The sequence below is a fragment of the Mya arenaria genome, chromosome 4 (genome assembly GCF_026914265.1).
Source record: "Mya arenaria isolate MELC-2E11 chromosome 4, ASM2691426v1".
Lineage (NCBI taxonomy): Eukaryota > Metazoa > Mollusca > Bivalvia > Myida > Myidae > Mya > Mya arenaria.
The window spans coordinates 24223546-24246875 of record NC_069125.1 but is presented as its reverse complement, the minus strand read 5'-3'; the positions used below and the strand labels follow the sequence as shown (position 1 = coordinate 24246875).

The 23330-nt window shown below is 34.4% G+C and overlaps 2 protein-coding genes across 3 annotated transcripts in view; one reads left to right on the top strand and one right to left on the bottom strand.

The window, feature by feature from the left end:
* The window catches only part of LOC128230513 (cysteine--tRNA ligase, cytoplasmic-like), a 102991-nt gene that overhangs the window by 29090 nt on the left and 50571 nt on the right, over positions 1–23330 (bottom strand). The window lies entirely within an intron of this gene.
* LOC128230514 (uncharacterized) overlaps positions 1451–23330 on the top strand; it is a 66885-nt gene continuing 45005 nt past the window's right edge. The window contains exon 1 of the mRNA XM_052942839.1: positions 1451–1964. Within this exon, the coding sequence (XP_052798799.1) occupies positions 1826–1964 (139 nt within the window). The 5' untranslated portion in view covers positions 1451–1825. The remainder of the gene's footprint in view (positions 1965–23330) is intronic.

Below are 23330 nucleotides of genomic sequence, written 5' to 3'. Positions count from 1 at the left end.
CACTGTCAAACTCAGTTTCGTTGGTTATGCTCCAGTTAATTGTAACCACAGCCCCCATAGGTACGGGAGTATACCCGAGATAGCCAACGAAATGGGCTGTGTTTGTACCTTCCAGGTGGCCCCACAGTGACGAGTGAATGCGATGGTTTTCTCTTCGCCAAAAATAGCATGTAGTGGGCCTAACCTAGAGTCCCTGGGGAGGGGTTGTGGTTGGGCCATGGTTACAATTGAATGGTGCATTTCTATGTGGTTCTTGTTAGCATAATTTACAGCTACTATTTTATTGGTCGGTTGTTGTAAAACCAAAGCAAACTGTACGTGTTTGGATTCTTTACAGGGGTATAAACCTTGCCCCTGTATTGTAGTTAATTCATGTAAGTATGTCAACCCTTATGCAAAAATGCTGATGACCATTTCAGGTGGGAAGTCATCAATGGGCTAAAGATGTTGCAATTGATTTGAAATTACCTTGTCAGATTCGGGCAAACTTTAAGACACAATCATATAATGCTTCAAAACCTTGAAATGCTAAGTTCATTTGCAAACATTTAATGTCACCATTGTGCAGTAACTCAATAACTGCATATAGAAATAGAAGCAGATATTGAGTTCTTGCACTAGGGTGACAAATTCAGTTTAAGACATTTGTACTTCAGAGCTTTATTCAGACACACTATCTTTTGGACATAATCAAGTCTAATTTTATCTGAAAAAATATTCTATTAGGCAACGAACAAGCCTAGACTATTATGATGAAGTGTATTATTCATTCCGATGCTGTTATCCCCACGTTAAATGATCAGACATCTATTTCCATTCGAAGCCAAACTAAGACATCAGATCGTAAATATAACCATATTTCCTAGCAAATATGCAACAACCTTAAATTGGCTAGCATGGAAATATGCTGATTCTGCGAAATAAATATCATTGACTGAATAATTAATCTTATCTTTTTTTTTCTATGAATGCAAGCATATCTATGACCCAAGAGATATTACCTTGGACTGACATGCCGTCACAATTTTTTTTCATAATAACTTTATAAATATCAATCCCTGATCTGAGAGAAAAAAGACATCACTTAATATGTTTATAATGCAACTCCATCACTCCTATCAACTCGAAATGAATTGCTACGTGTCAATAATTATGTGTTTTCAACTGATTTAAGCAAAATTTACTGTTCTTTGAATGTATATACTACGGAATAAAGCTGGCTTGTTTAATCCAACAAACTTTACCATGAACATTTTGGTTGCCAGTAGTAAATATATTCCATAAGGGAGACAACCTCTGCAATACTACCAGTTCATTTCAAACATTTCCCTCAGCATCACTTATTACCTCCCTTACTTGTTGCCCTCATCCTGTATTCCTATTGGCTAGCAATTGTTGACAAGTCAATACACAGAGCTATAATTATCTGAGCACATGGCAAACAGTCAGTGATGTTTTGGTCTTCTAGCAAATCTGATTTGTGGTGAAACGACTGTATAAAAACTTATTTCCATGGAATTAGCATTGGACTTACCTTGGATTTTACAGTGAATTTTTATTTCAGCGTGATAGGACTCGGTGGAGGACTAAATCTTATTTCTTGAAAAAGTAAACAAAACAGCATGGCCTACATGTGATGCAAGAGGTCATTGTGTCACAGTTCAAAGTTTACAGATAACTTTGTAGTATAAATACTCGTCACCAAAAACATATTTTTGTGATTTAAGTATATAAAATTTTGTAATTATCTATTAAAACTTCAGGACAGTCACAAATTTCTAATGGTGACATAAGGCTAGTTTCCAGCGATTTTATTGGATGTCAAATGCGCTCCCTTTTCACAATGAAGCTCAGACAACCTCCAGGATTGGATCTACCGTTACTTTGCATCTTCACGCTTATAAACTTAATAGATCGGACGATACAAAACCGTTATGACCAAGATAGATGGGACCATATCACCAGTAAGTTCAAGTCAATACAGTACACCAAACCTAGGCATTCCTTGTAATAAAAAGTTGTGAATAAATAGCACAAGTAAAAAACCCAACACTGGCAAAATATATCCTTGCTGGGCATTGCTGAAGGTGAAAAATATATTTTGCATAGCAAGTCAACAGTAAGTTGCTCTAAATTAAAATACAATGATGGGGGTATATATACATTTTACTTTGAAAAACAAAGTATGATACCACTTACACAGTGTGTTCACACTTAAGGTAGGACTGAAACACGTACACAGTGAGAGTCTATTCTTTGACACTGCAACAATCGCAAAGTAAATTTTTACTATGGCGACATTCACTTTATACTCACATATTTGATAGAAAGTGGTAGAATGTTTAGCAAAACTACTCAAATGGAATGTACATGAAGTTAACTAAGCTCCAACAAAAAAGTAATATAGCTCTGGAATAATGATAAGACTGAATAATAATGATAATAATATAATAGCCTCTCTCATCTTAAAACATACAAAACCAATTCTCGATGTACCACTTTACAGGATGTCAAGAGGCATTCCATATTCCGCTCTATAATCTCAGCCTCCTACACCTATAACCACTGCTGGTTAATCAAGTTTATTATGAACATAACATAATTCATAGCCCTTGACGGCAATAAATATCAAGATCAGCTTCCATTAACTGTGGTTCGGAGAATTTTCACTCCACATAAATGGCTGATAAATTTGCAGGTCGTTACATATAGTTATCTCAGCAGCTTGTACTTACTTACCTACTGACTAAGTTTCATAACCACCACAATTCTAAGGACAGGCAATGAACAATTCATTCAAGGAGGCAATGAAACACTTTTTCTAAGGATCATACAATAGAGCAAAAAACAACAGCACCACAGTGAGTGGATACTAAAGCTATAGATTAATTCATCAAGGGAAATAACTATGTGATTTTATTTAAATTACAACAATGTGTACCAAGTTTCATGACAATATGGCTAACATTAATGTTTTGCATGATAACAATGATTTCAAGTTTCCATGACAATAACTTGTGATTTTTTTTTTCTTTGAACATATTACACAGAAACTGGTTATTTCCTAAAGAACTGAAATTTCTAGCTACCACCACTACCACCACAACTACCACCACCACCACCACCACCATCATCATCATAATCATCATCAATACACTTCATATAATTGAGAGAAATGTTAACAATTAAAAGTATTTAAAACTTTTCAGTCTTAATTTAATTTTTACAAAATTAATACATAATACAAATAATTGACGATAATTTAATGTCAACCACTGTTAGACAGGCGATATCCGCTCAGGATATTACAGAACAGTAAAATGACCAATTTAACGCATTCGATTTTCCTCATCATTTATGTCAAAAGCCCCATGCCACAAATCAATGCATAATGTCCTTCCATTTAAGGTAAAATAGACCATTGTTAACGTTAAATGACGCAGCTTCAAACATTCTTCCGTCCTTGTGTCATCTCTCTACTTGTTTAAACTGAAATTCAATCAACAAAATATTTAACTGCCAGAAAATATTACGAATTTGTCAGGCAGTATGAAAGCCGATAAAAGTTTCTAAGCCTTCTACTCTCATCACAACCACTTTATTTGTAATGTTGAGATTAAAGGCGATATATAAACAATATTGCTCTGAAAGAGACTATGAGCTTCGTAATAGATTTCACAAAAACTGATAATAGCTCTGAAATTAAACATTATTTCCCTTTGAACAAACTCTTGTTTTTCAATAAATCAAATACAATCTGATATGCTCGGGTAAAACTGAGGTTTCCCATTTGAAATCATTCTGATAACATCCACAATATGCAGTATGACAGTTGCATTAAGATATTTTTTCAATATCAGCAAAATTCTAAAAATTAGAGTTCATTTCTGCAAAGGGAAAATCCGAAATGTTGCGGGCGCAATCTGGACAACTAAAGATTGTATCATCCCAAATGAATTCAGGCAACTCCAAGGAACCGATAGAGGCAAATTTAATTTTGCGAAAGCACACAAAAGGCTATTTTCTGCGAAGATTCTTTCCTTTGATTACAGATAAATACCAATATCTATCCCTGCGTATAAATCCCCATGAGAATCGATACCCTATGCAAAATTAAACAGGGGATATTTCGTTTTGAATCTAATTTCATTTTTTTTTTTATAATTAAACTTCCACAAGAAGCTGTGAAGAATTCACAAACAACTTCGCGTAACATAACAAACATCATGGCTGTTACAATTTTTCCAAAACCATTTTTTCTCCGTACCCTTGAGTAAGGGCAGGTTGGTCAGTAAAGGTTATGATTCAACCATATACACCAATGAAATATATTTTTTCCATTTCCAATACCAACAAAACAGTATATTGTATCTTAATTATTTATTGCTGAAACTAAGAATTGTTACCATTGGTGTGAAGACATAGCCCGTAAGGATTCACAGACATAATGGCTAAAAGCACCATAATGGTAAAACACTCTTAAAGGGACTATACACCAGATTGGCACCAAAAAAGTTTTTTTCTGTAACGAATCTCAGGACAATTATTTGATAAAATGTTTAGGCGACTATTTTCAAACCAATTTCGTTAAGTCTAGAAGTTGTGACATTTCTACCTAGTAAGCCAGTTCATTTGATTCCTTTTCTTTAATTAACATGGCGATGGATTCCAGAAAACCAAGACCAAATACTGTAGACATTTTGAATTTCATGAGGTTTATTTTATGTGATTTTTTAGTGTGTGCAAATTTCATCAAGTTTTAGGTTTATGAAGACACTTTTGACTGTCATCGGCTTAGAAGGCAAACTCTTACTTTGCTTAAATTACAAATTTCGTGTCCAGATCAATTTGCAAAAAAACACGATTATTATACCCTCGCATAATTAAAACAGTGAACAGTATTACACCATGATCATACTAAATCTATCCAATTCCCTGCGGTGATGGCCTTTAAAGAATTAGCCTGACATAATCACCTCAATAAGCTTAAAAATCTTAGATAAACTCCTAATAAAGAAACGCTAACAAATGAAAAGCTGGCTAAACACTTTAAATTTCGCCCCCAATGCCATAAATTCCCATCGTCAACAAGTATATTGACGTCAATGATGAAAAAAATAATAGTTTTTTTAATAATGGCCGAATGGGGGTGCCATCATTCTTGTAATAGTTTATTTCACAAGTCTGCAATTATTGTGCATTTCATCAATGTCCTGATTTGTGATTGGCTAAACTTGCAGACAGTGAATCGAGTCCAAAACTTGCAGACGAAGACATTAATCATTCTGTCGCGATCCTACAGTAGGAATAATTCAAAACCAAACTTCTATTTTTTCCTATGTAAAGGAAAGAAATAAAATATCTTCTGGTGTTATCAAATGTCATCTTTTTAGAATAATCATTTGTCCACATCTTTATCTTCGAAAAACAAGACTACTTAAGAAAATGCAGAAACCTGTCTGTTTTTTACCAAATGATAAAGGGGCTTAATAACTCCACAAATATTTCAGCAGGAGTAGAAGTATGACTACTAATCTGACTATAGCATCATTGTGAACATCTGTTTGGTACTAAGTTTAATTTTTTGTAAGTAAATTGAATGGTATTCAAGTCATGACAACGGCATCATGGCTATATGACAATACCAAACTTATTTTTCCTTTGAAGGCACATACTCTTTTTTCACCTTTATGTATTTTGTTTCCTTCTATGCATAAAGAAAATAATATCTGGTTGCATTAGGCATCTTGAACACTTCCTATTAATCACCTTCTGACTTATAGCAAAACATATTGCAATATGCTGAAAAAAATGCTTTTTAAAAACAATATCTTTTAGCCACCTTCAGAACACAATTATTTTTTTTAATGTAAACAACTTTTAATAAAGTTCCTTAAAATTACAAATTGTGTTTATAAGTTGTTATCCGTCACTGTAGATCAGTAGGTAAGGTATTGTATACGGACCTAGAGGACCCAGGTTTTATCCCTGCTGCCAGCCCAACATTTATTTGGTATTTTTTCTTTTTAAATTAATATAATTTTACAACTAATTTCATGGAACTGTTTTTCAACTTAGAATTGCCAAATGTGGCAACAATATTATGTGATAAGGCCAAAAATGTGGCAATAATTGATTTAGATATGGCCAATTGTGACATTTTTTACAATGGGTTTAGATATGGTCAAATGTGAAAACAATGGGTTAAGATCTGGCAAATTGTGGCAACAATTGGTTAAGAAATGGCCAAATGTGGCAACAATGAGTTAAGATCTGGCAAATTGTGGCAACAATTGGTTAAGAAATGGCCAAATGTGGCAACAATAGTATGTGATAAGGGCAAAAATGTGCCAACAATGGATTAAGATATGACCAATTGTGACAACAATGGGTTAATATATGGCCAATTGTGGCACCAACAGGTCTAGATATCACCAATTGTGGCAACAATGGGTTAATATATGGCCAATTGTGGCACCAACAGGTCTAGATATCACCAATTGTGGCAACAATGGGTTAATATATGGCCAATTGTGGCACCAACAGGTCTAGATATCACCAATTGTGGCAACAATGGGTTAATATATGGCCAATTGTGGCACCAACAGGTCTAGATATCACCAATTGTGACAACAATGCGTTAATATATGGCCAATTGTGGCACCAACAGGTCTAGATATCACCAATTGTGGCAACAATGGGTTAATATATGGCCAATTGTGGCACCAACAGGTCTAGATATCACCAATTGTGGCAACAATGGGTTAATATATGGCCAATTGTGGCACCAACAGGTCTAGATATCACCAATTGTGGCAATAATGGGTTAATATATGGCCAATTGTGGCACCAACAGGTCTAGATATCACCAATTGTGGCAACAATGGGTTAAGATATGGCCAAATGTGGCAACAATGGGTTTAGGTATGGCCAATTGTGGCAACAATGGACTAAGATATGGCCAATTGTGGCAACAATGGGTTAAAATATGGCCAAATGTGGCAACTAAAATATGGCCAAATGTGGCAACAATGGGTTTAGGTATGGCCAGTTAATGTGGCAAAAATAAAACATTGCACCTTTCAGAAATAAAACAGCAACCAATGAATTTCCAAGAATTATTGCCTAACACCTGAACATTATAATTAAACCACTAATTAATAATCCCCTACCTGAGAGCTAGTAATTTGTCATGTATCTTTCATGTCAGTTCTGATTGAAGTACATGGCAGGCTTTGTAACAGTGATTAGTCTTTTAGTCTAGCGTGCATACTTTCTTAGAAACTTCTTCCATTGATTTCTTTCGCCCAACACAAGATCATGTGTCAGATTATGTTGGAATCAATAGATCTTCTGACTTGTATTTTTCACTTTTAATTACAATCATGACAGGCAAACAAACTCAACTAGCACTTGGGGCCAATTGTGGTAAATTTGCGATTTTCCGTATTAATTTTTTGCATGTATCTCATGGCAACTAGTACTTTGTGCCTTTTGTGGCAAATTTTCGCTTTTCCGTATTAAGTTTTTATATGTATCTAATGGCAACTATGCACTTGGGGCCTTTTCTGGCTAAATTCGGAATTTCGATCAATACTAAGTTTTTTTAATGTTTATCATGGCAACATTAATGCACTTAATGGGGCCTTTAGGGGTAATTTTCCTATTTCGGTAGAAAGTTATTTGCATACTTTTAATAGCAACTAGCACTTATTAAATGGGGCCTTTTTTGGCAAATTTCCGATTTTCCGTATTAAGTTTTTGTATATTAAAATCCTATAACAACTAGGCACTTAGCACATGGGGTCTTTTATTTGTTACAAATTTCAGAGGTCACCAAATTCTTTCAAATGAAATGGTAAATGTATCTCATGGAAATATAGCATTTATAATAGGGCGCTTCGTGACGTTACTTTCGGATTTTCCATTTAGTTCTTTTACATCTATCAAAAGAAACTATGTACATGCATCTCATGGCACCCAGCATTTGGGGCCTTTTGGGCGTTTTTATGGCAATTTACTGTAATGTTCTAATCCTATTGCATCTATCAAGAAAATGTTATCCTGTGAAGTGTATTCTCCCCTCTAGAAAAAATAATCTTATTAGCTTTTTTTGTACGTTCATGACAACATTTTTTTTTTGCAATATCACTGTTATCAAGAAAAAAGTCTGTGTAAATATATTGCCTTCGGGGGAAAAACAAATTGTTAAGCAAAAAATGTATTGTAAGAAACACAGAGCTTTTTTGCATGATTTTCTGGAAAGAGATATTATATTGTAATATTTCTGTGAAGCCTGGTGTCTCTTCATTAAATTTCCATGGAGAAAAGCCAAATCAATGAAAATGGAAAGATTTTCTTCGATATTGCAAACAATGAATGATTTAAGATGGCTAAAAGCTTGTGACAGTCTTTTATGAGATATAAATCATACAATATTAGTGTAATTTTTTTTCAGGAAATTACATGTTCAAGAGTTCTTCTTAGCAATATTATCAAGTCTGTTGGTGATCGAAAAAAGGGAAAAAGTGTCATCGAAACATACAGCATTCTCTAACGTGGATTTTACGTCTCCATTTAATTGCATTCAAGAAGTATAAACACTAATGCAAGTACCCATGGCACTGCCAAAATTATTTTTGTTGTTATATTTACGGTTATTTTATCGTTCTGCAAGAATTTATGTTCCCATATGTGCCCAATATTTCAAGGTCACATAGCAATGAATATAAATGACCTGCAAATTATACCAATACAAAGATTGATAGCACTTTCTTTATTGAATAATCTCCTTCTTTGTAACATTTAATTAACAGTCTTGAGAATTTCATTTGCCTTGCAGTTCAGTCTAATTAGGCTTGAAAACAATGCAATTTTTCGGCGTTTCTGCCATACTTGGTTAGAACGACAACGAGCTGTGAAGCCTTCAATCACTATTCCGAACAAAAATGGTTGCTCCAGGGTTTTTGGAGAACCAAAATTGATGCCTGCTTCTACACCAACTGCCACTGTTTATTTGTTTAAACTGGAGTCATCATTAACAGAACTGATCCTCAGTGAAATATAGCTTGTACTTCAGGAAAAACTTCTGTCTGAGAATTCTGTAACACCATATTATACCACAGACCATGTGAAAAAGAATTACGAAAAATAGCTGGATATTAGGGTATTTAAGAATGTTTATTATATTTCATCTTATTGACAATTGTTGTTTTATTGAAATAAATGAATGTTCTATGTTTACAATAATAAAAATAAAAATAAAAAATGAAATAAAAATATTTTAAGATTTTGAACTGGGTCACATGATTTTTTATCATTAAGGCATGATTCTGCTCATTCTCATGTGACATGCATGAATGGCAATGATTACTGCACAGCAAAGGGAAGTAATCACTTTGTGGAGTTTGCGAATCGTGGTTTATGGCAATTGTCTCATGTTGGGTGCCTGGTCAAGCCTCAGCCTCCTGTAACTCTGACACTTGGCACCACCAGAAATGGACATCACCATGACGATTTGAACAGTCACAGCATCAAATAAAAGCTAAAGCATACTAGTCACTATACAGATTAGTGAAAGAATTATCGATTTCTATATGATGACAAATACGAAAACGAGAAAAAATGTGACATCGTAATTAGAAGAACACAATCATACACTATTTCAAAAGAGACAGAGAAGGCATGAATGCATGAGAGCAATGATCCTCAAGCAACAAATAGGGAAAGAGAAATGAAATAAAAGAGAAGCAAATAATGACAAACACGATAGGAGCCACATCGGGCGCATGATTGTAAACAATGTAAACAATAATTACAAGAGCGACCTGTCAGCTGTGCTGCACAGTAAACAATGGGACACTTTATGGCCAATAATTGAGAGAGAACTATCATTTCTATGACAATGCATGGAGTCGGATGACTCTGTATGGACAGCTTCTGTTTTCTGAATTCATTTGTGAGATTTCGGATTATTTTTTTTTGTGTGAACTGATTCATCAGTTTATATTAATAAGGTTTTATTCAAAGTTTAAAATTAACTTTTTATTTATACGATATTGAAAGTTTTGTTGTTTTTAGATTAGGAGCGTAACCTTTTGACTTGCACCCCTCCCTTAAGAAATTTTTAACATTTTCTATTCTGAAATGGTGCATTTAGGCCACATTGTAGAACTTTTTTTCTCCTTAATTGAAATAAAAAGCAAACTTGGATGATTTAAGGGAGGGGTGGGGAGGGGGGCGGGGGGGGGGGGGGGGGGTGCACCCCTCGAACCGCTAGTGCATTATGTTATCTGAGAATGTGGCCTTGTGAATCTGAAGGTCACAGACCATGAATAAAACTTATGCATACAGCCTGTGAATTACATCCACTCCAGACATATTGAGCTTGATGAGAAACCAATGGGTCTGAATCAAAGTAATAACCAGAAAACCCCTTAAAGCTGCACTCTCACAGATTGACCGTTTTGAAAACTTTTTTATTTTTTGTCTTGGAATGAGCCAAGTTTTGCTTTAATGTCTGAAAACAATTGATATAAGAGGGCTGACTTAAAAGATCATGTCACAGTTTTTCATATTTACTTTTGAAAATTGAATTTATGTGGCTCAAAAGCGTCACTAAGTATTTGGCTGTTTTGCTTACAATTGAGATCTATTCTATTGTTAGTTATCTTATATGGCTGAATCGAAGGCATTGATATCAAAATCAGCTGACTCTGAGACAAAAATGAAAAAAGGTCACTTTATGCAACTGTCAATCTGTAAGAGTGCAGCTTTAACAGCTCAGCATCAGCCTGAATGGGCATCATATTCTCATCTACAGGTCTAAATAAAACAGACTTTAGAGAGTTGAATGTGCATTACAATCGTAGATGATTCCTGCTGTAAGGCAAACATATCTCTTGCAGAATGAAGGAAATTTTATGTATTTTATGACAAAATGAAAGCATTGCAGGTGGATTCACTTAAAATTCATTGCAAACCCAAAGAACAAAGCTTCAAGTCCTTTGCATAATAAAAGTCAGGGGGTGTAAATGAAGTACAGCAAATAATACTGGGGCATATAATATATTCCTGTGGCAACAGGGTACCTGACCTCTCATCCAAGAAGTGCTCATGTCATAAAAAGGCTTCAGTAGGTTTCCTGCCCGTCATTTCTATGACAGTGCTGCCATCTGTGCTTCTATCATACATAATTTATGGCATTCCATCATAGTAACACCATTATGAAGCCAGATTCCAGCATAACTCAAAGCCAAATGATATATAGCCACGCATGTCAAAATCCTTCACGGAGACTGTTCATCGTTACTTTCATTTCGTTCCCTACCAGTTATCAATATCAATATTTGCTGACCACTCCCACTGGTTGGTCGCCATATTTGGCTTTGCCAGATTCCTGAACTGAACCAGATTTCCTGCTAAAAACTGGAATGATCATTTCCCTACAGAAGTAATTATTGTTATTACTTTTTATATCTCGACAATTAAAGAATCAATCATTCGTGTCAAGGGGAGGCAAAAAAAACAGTGTCCTGTTGACCTTAACGTTTAAATTAAATGTTAATGATGATAAAACATTACTATTTTTTTCTCATTTATTTTCCACATAGAATATATTATCAGCATGCAGTTTAAAATTCTCATCCTATACAACAATTCCATGCATTTTGATAGGATACACATATATACAAAAAAACAAAAATGCTCACACACACACACACACACACACTCATACATTTTCACACCCAGGCACACACATAAAAACAAACAAACACATATCACAAACACAAGCATATATGTACATACATATACATACACACACTCATACACATGCATACGCACACATACATATTATTATATGAAAACTTCACATTCATTCATATGTATACACACATGCACTCATAAATTGCCATACACAGGCATAGTCACACACGTTCATATTATTATATACATGATAGCTCGATCCCATACGTTCAGTTGCAAATCACAAACACATGCGCATGTGTATACACACAATTGCACTCATACACAGGCCTACACACACGTTTGTATTATTATATTCATGATAGCTCAATCACATTCATTCAGTTGCATACAGTTGAGTTTGACTTCAAAACATGGCTTGCAGAATTATAAAATCTTAACATGGCCCCCACCAAATGTCACAGCATGGACCATGACAGCTCAGAACAAGATCATTACAGCATCAAATTGGACATGGCTTTCAAGCATGAAAGTATATTCAATTTTAGCACCTCATACTAAAAGTGCTTGTACTTGCACCTAAAATACTTCTTCCTAAATTAATGACCTCATCAAATAATGTAAAAGTACTATATTAATGTTGATAATTCCATTATAAAACATTCAGTAAATGTCAGAAAGAAAATAAGAGATAAATGATCATAATTTATAGTTATTCTTTCTACGCTAAATACTTGGTTGATATGGAAAACATTCTGTGAGAACTATTTTTTATAAATACCTAAGTGACATAACATATCTCCACATTTCATTGTGTAACCGGGTATTAAATATGTAAATAGCAGCACTCATACTTTCTTCTGAGATAGATTTTATAATGACACGGTCGAGTGTCATGTCCACCTGCAGAGGGAGAGGTGGTGAGTTTAATCCCATTCAAATGCAAAAAACATTTGGCGGCGTCTGTTACATTTGGTTCCCAACTTCAATTACTTGTACTGCTGCACGATAAGCCTCAAGTTTATTGAAGAGGTAGAGGATTGAGCCCATGACATGTCTGTCTGCAATTTAATGGCTTTTTGGTTCAATCCTCTCAAAATGCACATAACAATTGGTGTAGTCTATTACAAATATTTGATGCCCAACAAAAACAACTTGTGATGCAAGATAAGCCTCAAGGTTATTGCAGAGGTAGAGATCGAATTGAACTCAACGAAGACCTCTCTCTTTGCAATGACCTTGAGGCTGGCAGGTTCAATCCTGCACATAACAAGTGGCGGAGTGTTACATAGTGATGAAACGATTATCGAGTACAATCAATAAATCGTCACTGACAATGATATGTCGGCGACAATCGATAGTGGTTGTCCAAAATCGATGTCGCTAATGTAACTTCTGGTAACTACGTATTTTTTGTTATGCGGTAAACGAAGAGTGCGGTGAATGTAAATACTTTGGCTTAAAAACTGACAAACTCCCTAAATTACGAATTGTTTTTAATTAAAATGTTTATATATTTCATAAAATATGTATATTTGCTTACTGTTGCTAAAAGCATAATTATATAGCATCATATGTGCTGATTCCAGATGCACATAATAATTGGCATTATAAGTCTGTTACATTTGGGGCCCAAAATTGTGATGCACCATGCATAAGCCTCAAGGTCATTGCAAATTGCCAATTTGTAATTATAGTGGCAGTGATGATGATGCACTTACATTGTCTCAGTATTGAGTCAGCTTTTATAGCAACGAGGTAGATAGAAGACACAAGTCCTACTGTTCTCTTGAATTTTGGATGAAATAAAGACATCCAGTAAAAAAATCTGATTTAGATAGCTATTGCCAAGAAATAAATCAATAGTATAGAACAGTAGAAAGATCGAAGGGTTTCCTAAAATATCTCTGACAAAATTTCATTCAGCTTTTCAACGCAACATTTAGTTCAATCTTAAATATTTCTCCCGGAAATCAGAAAATGCAAAAAATAAATACAAGATAATCAAATAAACCTTTTTCAGACAGGGAAGTTACAATTTCCAGATAATTTCTAACAGTACTAAAGTGAATTGATCCTTATGAAATTTCAATTTGATTTGCATAAACTCGATGATCGTGAAGCTGCTATATTTCTCGACAAATTGTCTGCAAACATCAATTATTATTCATATCATATGTGATAAGCTCACATTGGATATATAAATCGTCTCCCCAAATGATGGCCAAAAAACATCTCTCCATATTATCGAAGGCAAAAAACTTCTCTCCTGCTTTCAAAAATAGTTTCCATGCATCAGCTTCTCTTTCGTCCCTATCGCTTTGACGCCATATGTCACAACGCGTAATCTAATGTCAACAAAGATTCAAATCCCTATCCTTATTTAATTGGCTACTAAAAGTGGTATTCTGCTGACTATATAAATAATCCATTTATTTCCAGACCGCTCCATGTCTTTTCAAAGATTTAATAAAATTCGGATTAAAAATCCAATATATCTGCAGTTGAAGTTGTCCATGACAATTGCAGTTTATAAATTGGTCGAAATAGGTATCTAGAAATTGCTGAAAGTGCTATATTAATATAACTCCTAATTCAGAACATACTAAAAGGTGTAATTAAATTCTTTAACTTTCATTTAAATCCTAATACAAATTGTATACAAAGTTTTAAAATCACAAATTGATCACCTGACACATAATGATGATAAACTGTTTGAAATTATGAAAGCCTTTTTTGTTTGTTTCTTGACTGTTTTGTTGTCCTTGATCTTGCAATATGTTATCATCTCCATTCTAATAACTTCATTGTACCACAAGGATACATTATTCCCAAGCACTTTTCAAGGAATTCTTCTCAAAATTGTTATATTTCAATTAAAAAATAGTTAATTATTTACCACAAATATTTACAAACTTACATTTTATTACTCCAGGTTAAATTTAATATTTTCTGAATTCTGATTGGTTGTATACATCTTAATTGTCACACGCATTTTTATAAGAAAAACCCAAGCTTACTCTCATTCGCTCTTTGTGTGTCGTGCCTTTTGAAAATTAAATTCAAGGACCTTTCAATACTCAAAATTCAAGCATATTTCAATGAACTCTGCTATAAATTCAAGCATATTTCAATGAACTCTGCTATAAATTCAAGCATATTTCAATGAACTCTGCTATAAATTCAAGCATATTTCAATGAACTCTGCTATAAATTCAAGCATATTTCAATGAACTCTGCTATAAATTCAAGCACTTTTTAATCATCCTCTCAAAATGCAAGCTCTCAATGATTTATGCTCAAAATGAAGCACTCTCCTTAAGGAACTGCTGAACACTCAAGAATGTTTCATGGCTGTGCTTGAAATTCAAGCATCTTTTCAAGGTCTTCTGCACAACTATAGCTAAAATTTAATATGACCTTCAAAACCAATAAAGATAATTATAATTTATCATTTTTTTGTTACATCATGACCAATGAAATATTATTCGGCAGTCAGTGGAGTTTGTCTCATTTACTGGAAAACTGTGAAAGCCATTCAGCGTCGCTCAATTATGCACATTATCTATTTGTTACCCTGTATTTGCTGACCAGTCTCAAGAGATATTCTCTGAGTGGTCACAAATGAATTGTGGGAGATTGGAATATGGAAACAATCTCACTCTCACTCATATGGTCATGTGGGCAAAAATTCTGAAACAATGAGCTTCGCAGCGTATGCGTGATCATAATAATCAGCAGTGAAATTAAAGTTACGAAAGGGAGAAATAAATGTTCTCACAGATTTTAAGAATGTTAAAATAAGAAGACATTTCTAACTTCGCTGAGCTTACTTTTCAAACAAAACGGACCACTGTAAATTTGTCCTTTATACGATTACTTTTTTGTGATTACACAACCTACTAAAGTAAAGAATATGGTAGTCAGCCAGTCACACAGTGCAATAAACAGCAGAACAAATTGCATTATTACCAATTTTAATTCAGGATAAAGCAGTATATTATTGTTAATGTCCCAAAATCAGAAAATATATCTGAAAAAAAACCCCAGCCACCCACCCCCGGCACAAACTCTAGCACTTGCATGTCTACAAAAACAATTGCGGTGTATAATGACAACATAAAAACACAGACAAGAGGTATATTATTAGTTCAGAAAACCACATAGAACATTGAACAAATTATGATTGCATGAAAAACGTAAGAGGAGTTGCGAAGAAACCAATTTTAAATGTAAAATAAGCAAAGGGCAATAACTCTTTCAAAAATGGTAAAATCAGGAAAGCCCGACAATATTCGCTGCTTCACTTTATGATCATCAATCTGTGAAAGTTTGGTAGAAATCACATGATAAACGTAAGAGAAGTAGCGAAGAAACCATTTTTAAATGTAAAATAAACAAAGGGCTTTAACTCTTTCAAAAACTGTTGAATCGCAAAAGCCTGACAATATGCTCTGGTTCACTTTATGATCATCAATCTGTGAAAGTTTGGTAGAAATCGCATGAGAAATGTAAGAGGAGATGCAAAGAAATGAATGTGGGACGGACACACGCACACACACACGCACGCACACACGCACGCACACACACACACACGGAATCGCACCTCCCATTACTATATCCCCTCGCCTTTTCAAAGTGAAGTTTTGTATCTGATAGTAGTAAAGGTCACAATCTGTTACCTCATTTCACTTGGAAATAATCCCATCTGGTATGAACATTAAACTTGATTAAGTCATAAATAATACCATATTCCATCTCATAAATATCTTGTTAGGAACCAAATATCAACATGATGATGACAGACCTCCATGTTCACAGGATTTATTTCAATATCAGTGGCAAAATTAAAAAGAATTGGAACAATTATTAGTTGTAATATTTTCTATCATTTTTATGCGAAGAAAACTATTTGAAGTAATGTCATAAAACCATTCTCAATATATGACAATGATGAAAGTGACACATGTTCAATGGCTTCAAGAATTCAGTGTCATTGTCGTCGTTGGCGCCGGGCAGCCGGGCATATTACTTATGGAGCTTTTGAAAATTATGATCAGTTTTAGACTTTGTCAAGTGTGCATTTATGCATTCTTCAGGTACCAAGTGTATTCGTAAAGTATCACTCCATTGAATGCCCTGCAGAAATATTGTGCTCATGAATAATTAATGTGGTGAAATCAGGACGTTTGATTGGACACCTGAGACACACCTCGGGCAATACAAAATAGTCCAGAAGTTAAGGTTAAATATGAATATTCAAGCATTACTTAGATTCATTAACCTTTTTCCCCATGGTAAATTGTGTAGAATGATTGGAGATATATATATAGATAAATATATATATATATATGTAATGCACCAGTCAATTGTAATCACAGCCCCCCAGGTCTGGGGAATAGCAGGGAGTTTGACCTTGGGTCCAGCAGATCCCGGGTAAAATCTCAACCCTGCGGGGACAAACTGCTGGTAAAATCCCCGCAAAATAACCCCCCCCACACACACACCCTGGTGACAATTCCTAGGTAAGTCCCATTCCCTGCTATATAAAAAACACGGCCCATTTCCCCCGCTATCCCACTGGACCTAGGGGTCCGTGGTTACAATTGACTGGTGCATAATATTAAGCGTGGTCTGTCACGATGACATTTATTAAGCAATTCAGTCCTATCACTATGTTTCAAAAAACTTGTAGAGTTATTCCCCTTGATCAAATAAGAACAAATAGATACGACTTGGTCCCCAATTTCGCTCTTGTATGACAAAGCTGACAATTGTGTTTCATACCACCATCATATTTGTCATTGTCTGTGTCTGCAGACGCCACGGCAAATTGCACATAATCTGGTAAAATCTGCAATTTAACAAGGGGCTATCTGTCATTTTCAGATGACTGCACCATGCATGGCCCCTTAGGGAACTCCATATCTGCATGTCAGCCCCTGGCAGCTATTTTTGTCCCTTTTTTTCTGCAAGCACCAAAGACCAGGACTGTTTTTTTATGGTTCTTATCCCCATCAGCCTCTGTCCAAAACCCCACAACCCATTATTTTTTTTTATTTGACAAATACAGCTTCTGCAAGAAGACTGGTTAAAATTTGTATAATGGCGCAAAGAGCAAAATGTATTACAAGCTCTCTTATTTACAATGTTCAAAAAATCCCTCAATTTCTTGAAATTTCTGTAAATTAAAACCCCCACAATATATAAAAATACATTTTGTGGCCTGAGACAAAATGGAACAGTTATACTGCATGCAGACCAGAATTCAGCTAAAACCAGACAATAATTAAACCAACTCTTGACATATTTAAATACTACATAATCCAGTTTTGCAATGTTTGTCAAATCCCTAAATTTTCCAGGAAATTCAAGTCTCCCATAACCAAAGGGGCCTCCATATCTGATGGTATCTGACTTCAGGGCCCAATAATCCCCACTTTGTTAAAGGAATTACAGAGATTTATACACCATATTTCACACTATTCTCGCCCATTCCAGATACTATCAGAAAGTGTCACTAATTTTCATTTTATGAAATGTTTTTTTTTTATGATTTCCTTAGAGAGGTCATTCAGATTGCCAGTCAGCCATTATTAATGATTTGGAATCGCAGCAATGAATCATATTGTGTACGGTTTATGACATTTGTGCAGCCAAGTAATAATCTAAGAAAAAAATATTCAAATTCAATAATGCTATAATATTCTGATTATTAGATTTGAATCAAGGACATACAAATATACAGACAGATATCAAATGACTAATAAATTCTTCGATTTATAATATAAACCTTGAATTGAAAAGAAAAGATACTCAGCTGTCAGTCAATTAAATTAAATTGAAATTATATTTTGATATAATCCTTTACCCAAGGCAGCCAGAAAAGGATTTCAATAATATTGTTATATTTTCTAGGAAATTCCAATATTATTGCTTCATTTTCTAGAAAATTTGTAACCTTATTCAAAGGCTAAAAACGATGCAAATTCATCAGATAAAACAGCAAACTATATATATCTAAAATCAAATACAACTTGTGTGTTTGATTTGAAATATGTTCAATTTCATCAAATAAAGCATTCGTATAAAATCGACCAAATGCATTTTGTATGGGCACCTGACTCACTCCCTTAACCCAATAAAGGCAAATTTGAGAAACATTACTTCCAGACACTGTAGCGATCACAGACAGTTTCACTATGAATGTACAGACAACCATGTTTGCAAAGCATTAGTATTATTTTTTATTATTTGTTTTTATCTATTTGCATTTTTTTAAATATTTATCTTATTCTATAATTATTATTAAGTTAGCGCGCTCGACTACGCCACTTTGACTTAGAAATGAATACAATAACGATGTAATATTACCAAGTTTGGTCTCTTTATGTCAAACCTAACTAAAATTATTCGATACATAAGGTGACTTTGCTGCCCTCCCACCAGCCAGCCACAACAATGACCCAAGTCATTCAAATAACTTGATTTCCCATTATGAAAATGTGGTAAAGAATATACAAATATGCCTTTCAAAAGATTTTTTTTTTTTTTTAAATTCAAGGGCCATAATTTGTATTTAGGGATAAAATGGAGTTATGTTTCTTGTTGTAAGATGGTCGTAAATAATTTTGAATTTTATTAAGTGCATTGAATGAATGGTATTGGAGTTTTAAGTGAAAATCCCAACTTGCCCTAAAACTTTAACTTGCCCTAAAACTTTAACCTAAGTCAATCAGGGGCCATAACTTGTATTGAGGATAATATGGAGTTATGTTACCTCATTGTGTGATGGTCCTGAACGAGTGTGTGAAGTATTAAATCAATTGAACAAAGGGTATAGAAGTTATTAATAAATATCCCAACCTGCCCTAACCTAAGTTCCATGCATAGTCAATCAGGGGCCATACCATAATCTTTGTAAAGAATAATATGGAGTTATCTAACCTCATCATGTGATGGCCCTGAACAACTGTGTGAAGTATTAAGTCAATTGAATGAAGGGTAGTGGACATAAAAGTGAAAATCCCAACTTGCCCTAAAAATTTAACCGGACACCGACACTGACGCCGGGGCGAGTAGTAATAGCCCACCTATTCTTCGAATAGTCGAGTTAAAAAAATGAATTAAATAAGAAAAGTTAAAACAAACAAAATTGAAATTAACACTGTGAAGATTAACAACTACATTATTTTTGCATCATTAATGTACAATATAAAATGAGGCTGAAAATATATCATATTTTGATGATTAAAGACCAAGTACATCAGCAGAAAATAAAAATACATCATATTTTGATGACCAAATTTAAGACAAAGTACATGAGCAGAAAATACATCATAATTCAAAGGGATTAAACAAGACTGTTCTTTTCTCAGAACAGCGCTCATAATGGCCATAAAAGAACTATAAATTCCTATTAATTCCTTTTAAAGGATTAGACCAGCACCTTAGGAGAGGTTTTTATGAGAATTTTCTAAGATCTGGTCAGCTCTAGTTGCTCCCACGGGGTGCTAGTTGGGGTCATCTAATGGAAATTTGATAGCTTACATATTTGCTCTCAAAGCCAGCACAAAACCCTGGCCTTATCAGATTTTTCTGCCATATAGGGCATGTAATTGGTCAACCAGATGCTAGATTTAAGCATACCCCCAGTTACTTATGTTTCTGAGCCTCTAAGACTTGCCAATAGTTCCAACAACTTTTCTCAACTACTTACTTACAATGATTGTAAGAATTGGTGATTTTGCCTGAAAATAATGATTTTAAGATAACTACATTCTTGGAACTATTTTTTTTTTGGGGGGGGGGGGGGGGCAGTGATTTATTTTTAAATCAGTAAGGACTTGTTGTTTTATAACACATTTTGTTTCTTTTTCAATAACTGCATATTGTTTAGATAGAAGGGTAATCCTTTCAAGAATTCCAACAGAGTCTAAACTTTCTTCGTTCCATTTCTCTAAACTTTGTTTCCTCCAAAAAAAATTTGAGAATGACAATTCAATTAGGCAGAACAAAGGCCTTGGTCAGGATGACAACATAATCAGAGGACGCTAGCCTTCTGTGGAAACACTGGTCCATTTTTGGCCACACTTCATGGGAAAATAACCACTGTCCCTTATCAAATGTGCAATCACTTCAAGTCAATGATCATTTATGGAGATGATATAAATTATTCAAATTATCCTGTATTTTGCCCAAGACAATAATACAGTAGCAGTCCAATGGCTGTCTCCTGGGAATGAGGGCAATAGTATGAGTATTTTACTGTATGTCAATAGCCCAGAGAAGATTAAGGTCTGTGGCTGTTTAACCGCCATAAATATAATCCATTTCTAGAATTTTTCAAGAAATGAAGTACATCGTACAATGAAATTTCATTTATTGGAGTGCTTTTTAAGTCTTAAATTAGTATAATTTCTTTAAAAAGAAGTAATTGATTTAATGATTTCATGGATTTTTTTCTGGAATTCCACCAAAATGATAAAATTAGTCCCTGGATGTGTCAAAAATGTCTTGGAATCATGTGTCATTGCGCCCAAAAGGGTGAACCCAAAGTCCCCTTACCATGGGAAACATAAGATGTCATTACTGAGCACTACTAGGGCATCAATTTAAATGACTTATCAAATTTAGATGCAATTAAGTCATGTCCCCAAAATCTGACTCATCCAGCACCCCTAATGGACTCTAAAATTCACTTAAACCCACTCTTCCCATTTATCACATTTCGCTCTCAGAGTCCCCATGTTAGACACTTGTTGAAATAAGGGGGACACTTTAGCCCCTTTTTCCTCATTAATGGCAATAAAAAAATCCAAGGAGTCTCTCTGTTGATACAGTGTCTGATCTCTTTCATGCAAGCTGAAGCCTTTATAATCATTAGCAGTTATAAAATTGAACATGTCCTTTTGTGATATTTCAAAGTGAAATAAAATCTTATTGATTTGTCTAAAAAAAGCTTGAATATTCCCTTGTTTACAGTATATATGAATCACATTCCTTTGTGTGCTGAAATTTTCCCTTTTTTCATGAAGACCTAAATTGGAGACAGTCTCATAAATTGTATCATCTTTCAAATACAAAGAAGAAATTTATTAAACATAAACAAGAATTTGCTACAACATGGATAAATTTGATATCATCATCAGTTTGCCCTTTGTTGTCCAAAAATGATTTAAAAGTTTCAGACACTGATAATTGATTAAAATTGCAAAACAAAAGCACTATGCAGGGTAAGAATTATAATGAAATTTTGTGTAATACATGAAACACAAAAGGAGAAACAGTTGCACCTTGCCAGATTCCCCAGCTGCATACTATTTATGGTCAATACATCATATTGGAACGCATATCCGAGTGCAAATGAATCAAATGAACAAAACTGATAAATACCTCAAGGGTTAAGGCCAAAGTTTGGCATAGTTTAAGTCCTAAATTCATTTCAAGTCAGTTATGACAAGAGCCTCATTATATAAGTATAATGCTCAGCTATTGATGAGCTTACTACAATCACATTTTGTTGCATGGCATCGGACATTCTTAATGCTGGTCAAACAAGAACCAATTCATTACAATAATGTTAGAAATTGAATTTAACCAAAGTATTAATATACCATGCTAGTCAAAAGCAACCTATAGTTCTACCAACTTGAAATGAGCAAGAAAGTTCTAAGCCCTTCTATTTCTAATATCACTTAGATCTTTCATGCGTTCACCTCTTGTGCATCATTTATCTGCTCCTGCAGCACAAAGCCTTTCATCAGTTATATGGCCTGTACCAGGCTGCCAGAAATTGTCACAGGTTATCATCTATACCCCGAATAAGCCATTATAAATGCATGTTTTATCAATGCAGTAGATAGCATAATGGCATATTGATGATAGTGATGATATACTTGAACAGAAGCAATCCAACTTTTAACAATCCATGCATCATTGTAACTGAACACTTATTGGCTAGACATGCAATATCAGCAAGGACGAATATTTTTGAAATTAGAAATTGTCAGTTTACATTGTCTGTGCGTTAAAGAAATTGACCAAGTATGGCATCAGATTATTTTTAGTGGCATTAAAGGCTTCAATGGTTTCCTCAGCATAGGGAATTCAACATAAGGGAAACTAGAACAGTTAATTGAATCTCACTTGTTTAAGTTACACAAAGGTTTTAAAAAATGGCCTCAGGTCTGGAGACATTTTATTTCAAATTGTGAGTTTTTACCAACGTTAATTATAAGGACGTAGAATGCTCCTCTGCAGGACTCTCCTCAGATATTTGTTTTCCATGATCATGGACATGCCCCATCCCTGAAATAGTCTAATTAACCTAGTCATGCCCCACCCCAGACAAAAAAATTGGTCCTTTAATAGTATATACCAGAACAGGAATATGCATTCAAATATTTTGGTCGAGCAAACCTGACAAACATTCAAAGTTCTTATCTGAGTATGTACACAAAGTCATGAACTTTGTAACACAAATTATTGTGCCATGTTTCTTGGAAGATGTTTATTCTTCCTGTTAAATCAAGCTTGACAGCTCCTGAAGAGCGTTTTAGTGTTTGAAAGCATGGCATTAGATAAAGCAAATGGCTAATTAACAATTTTCTTTGTTTTATAAA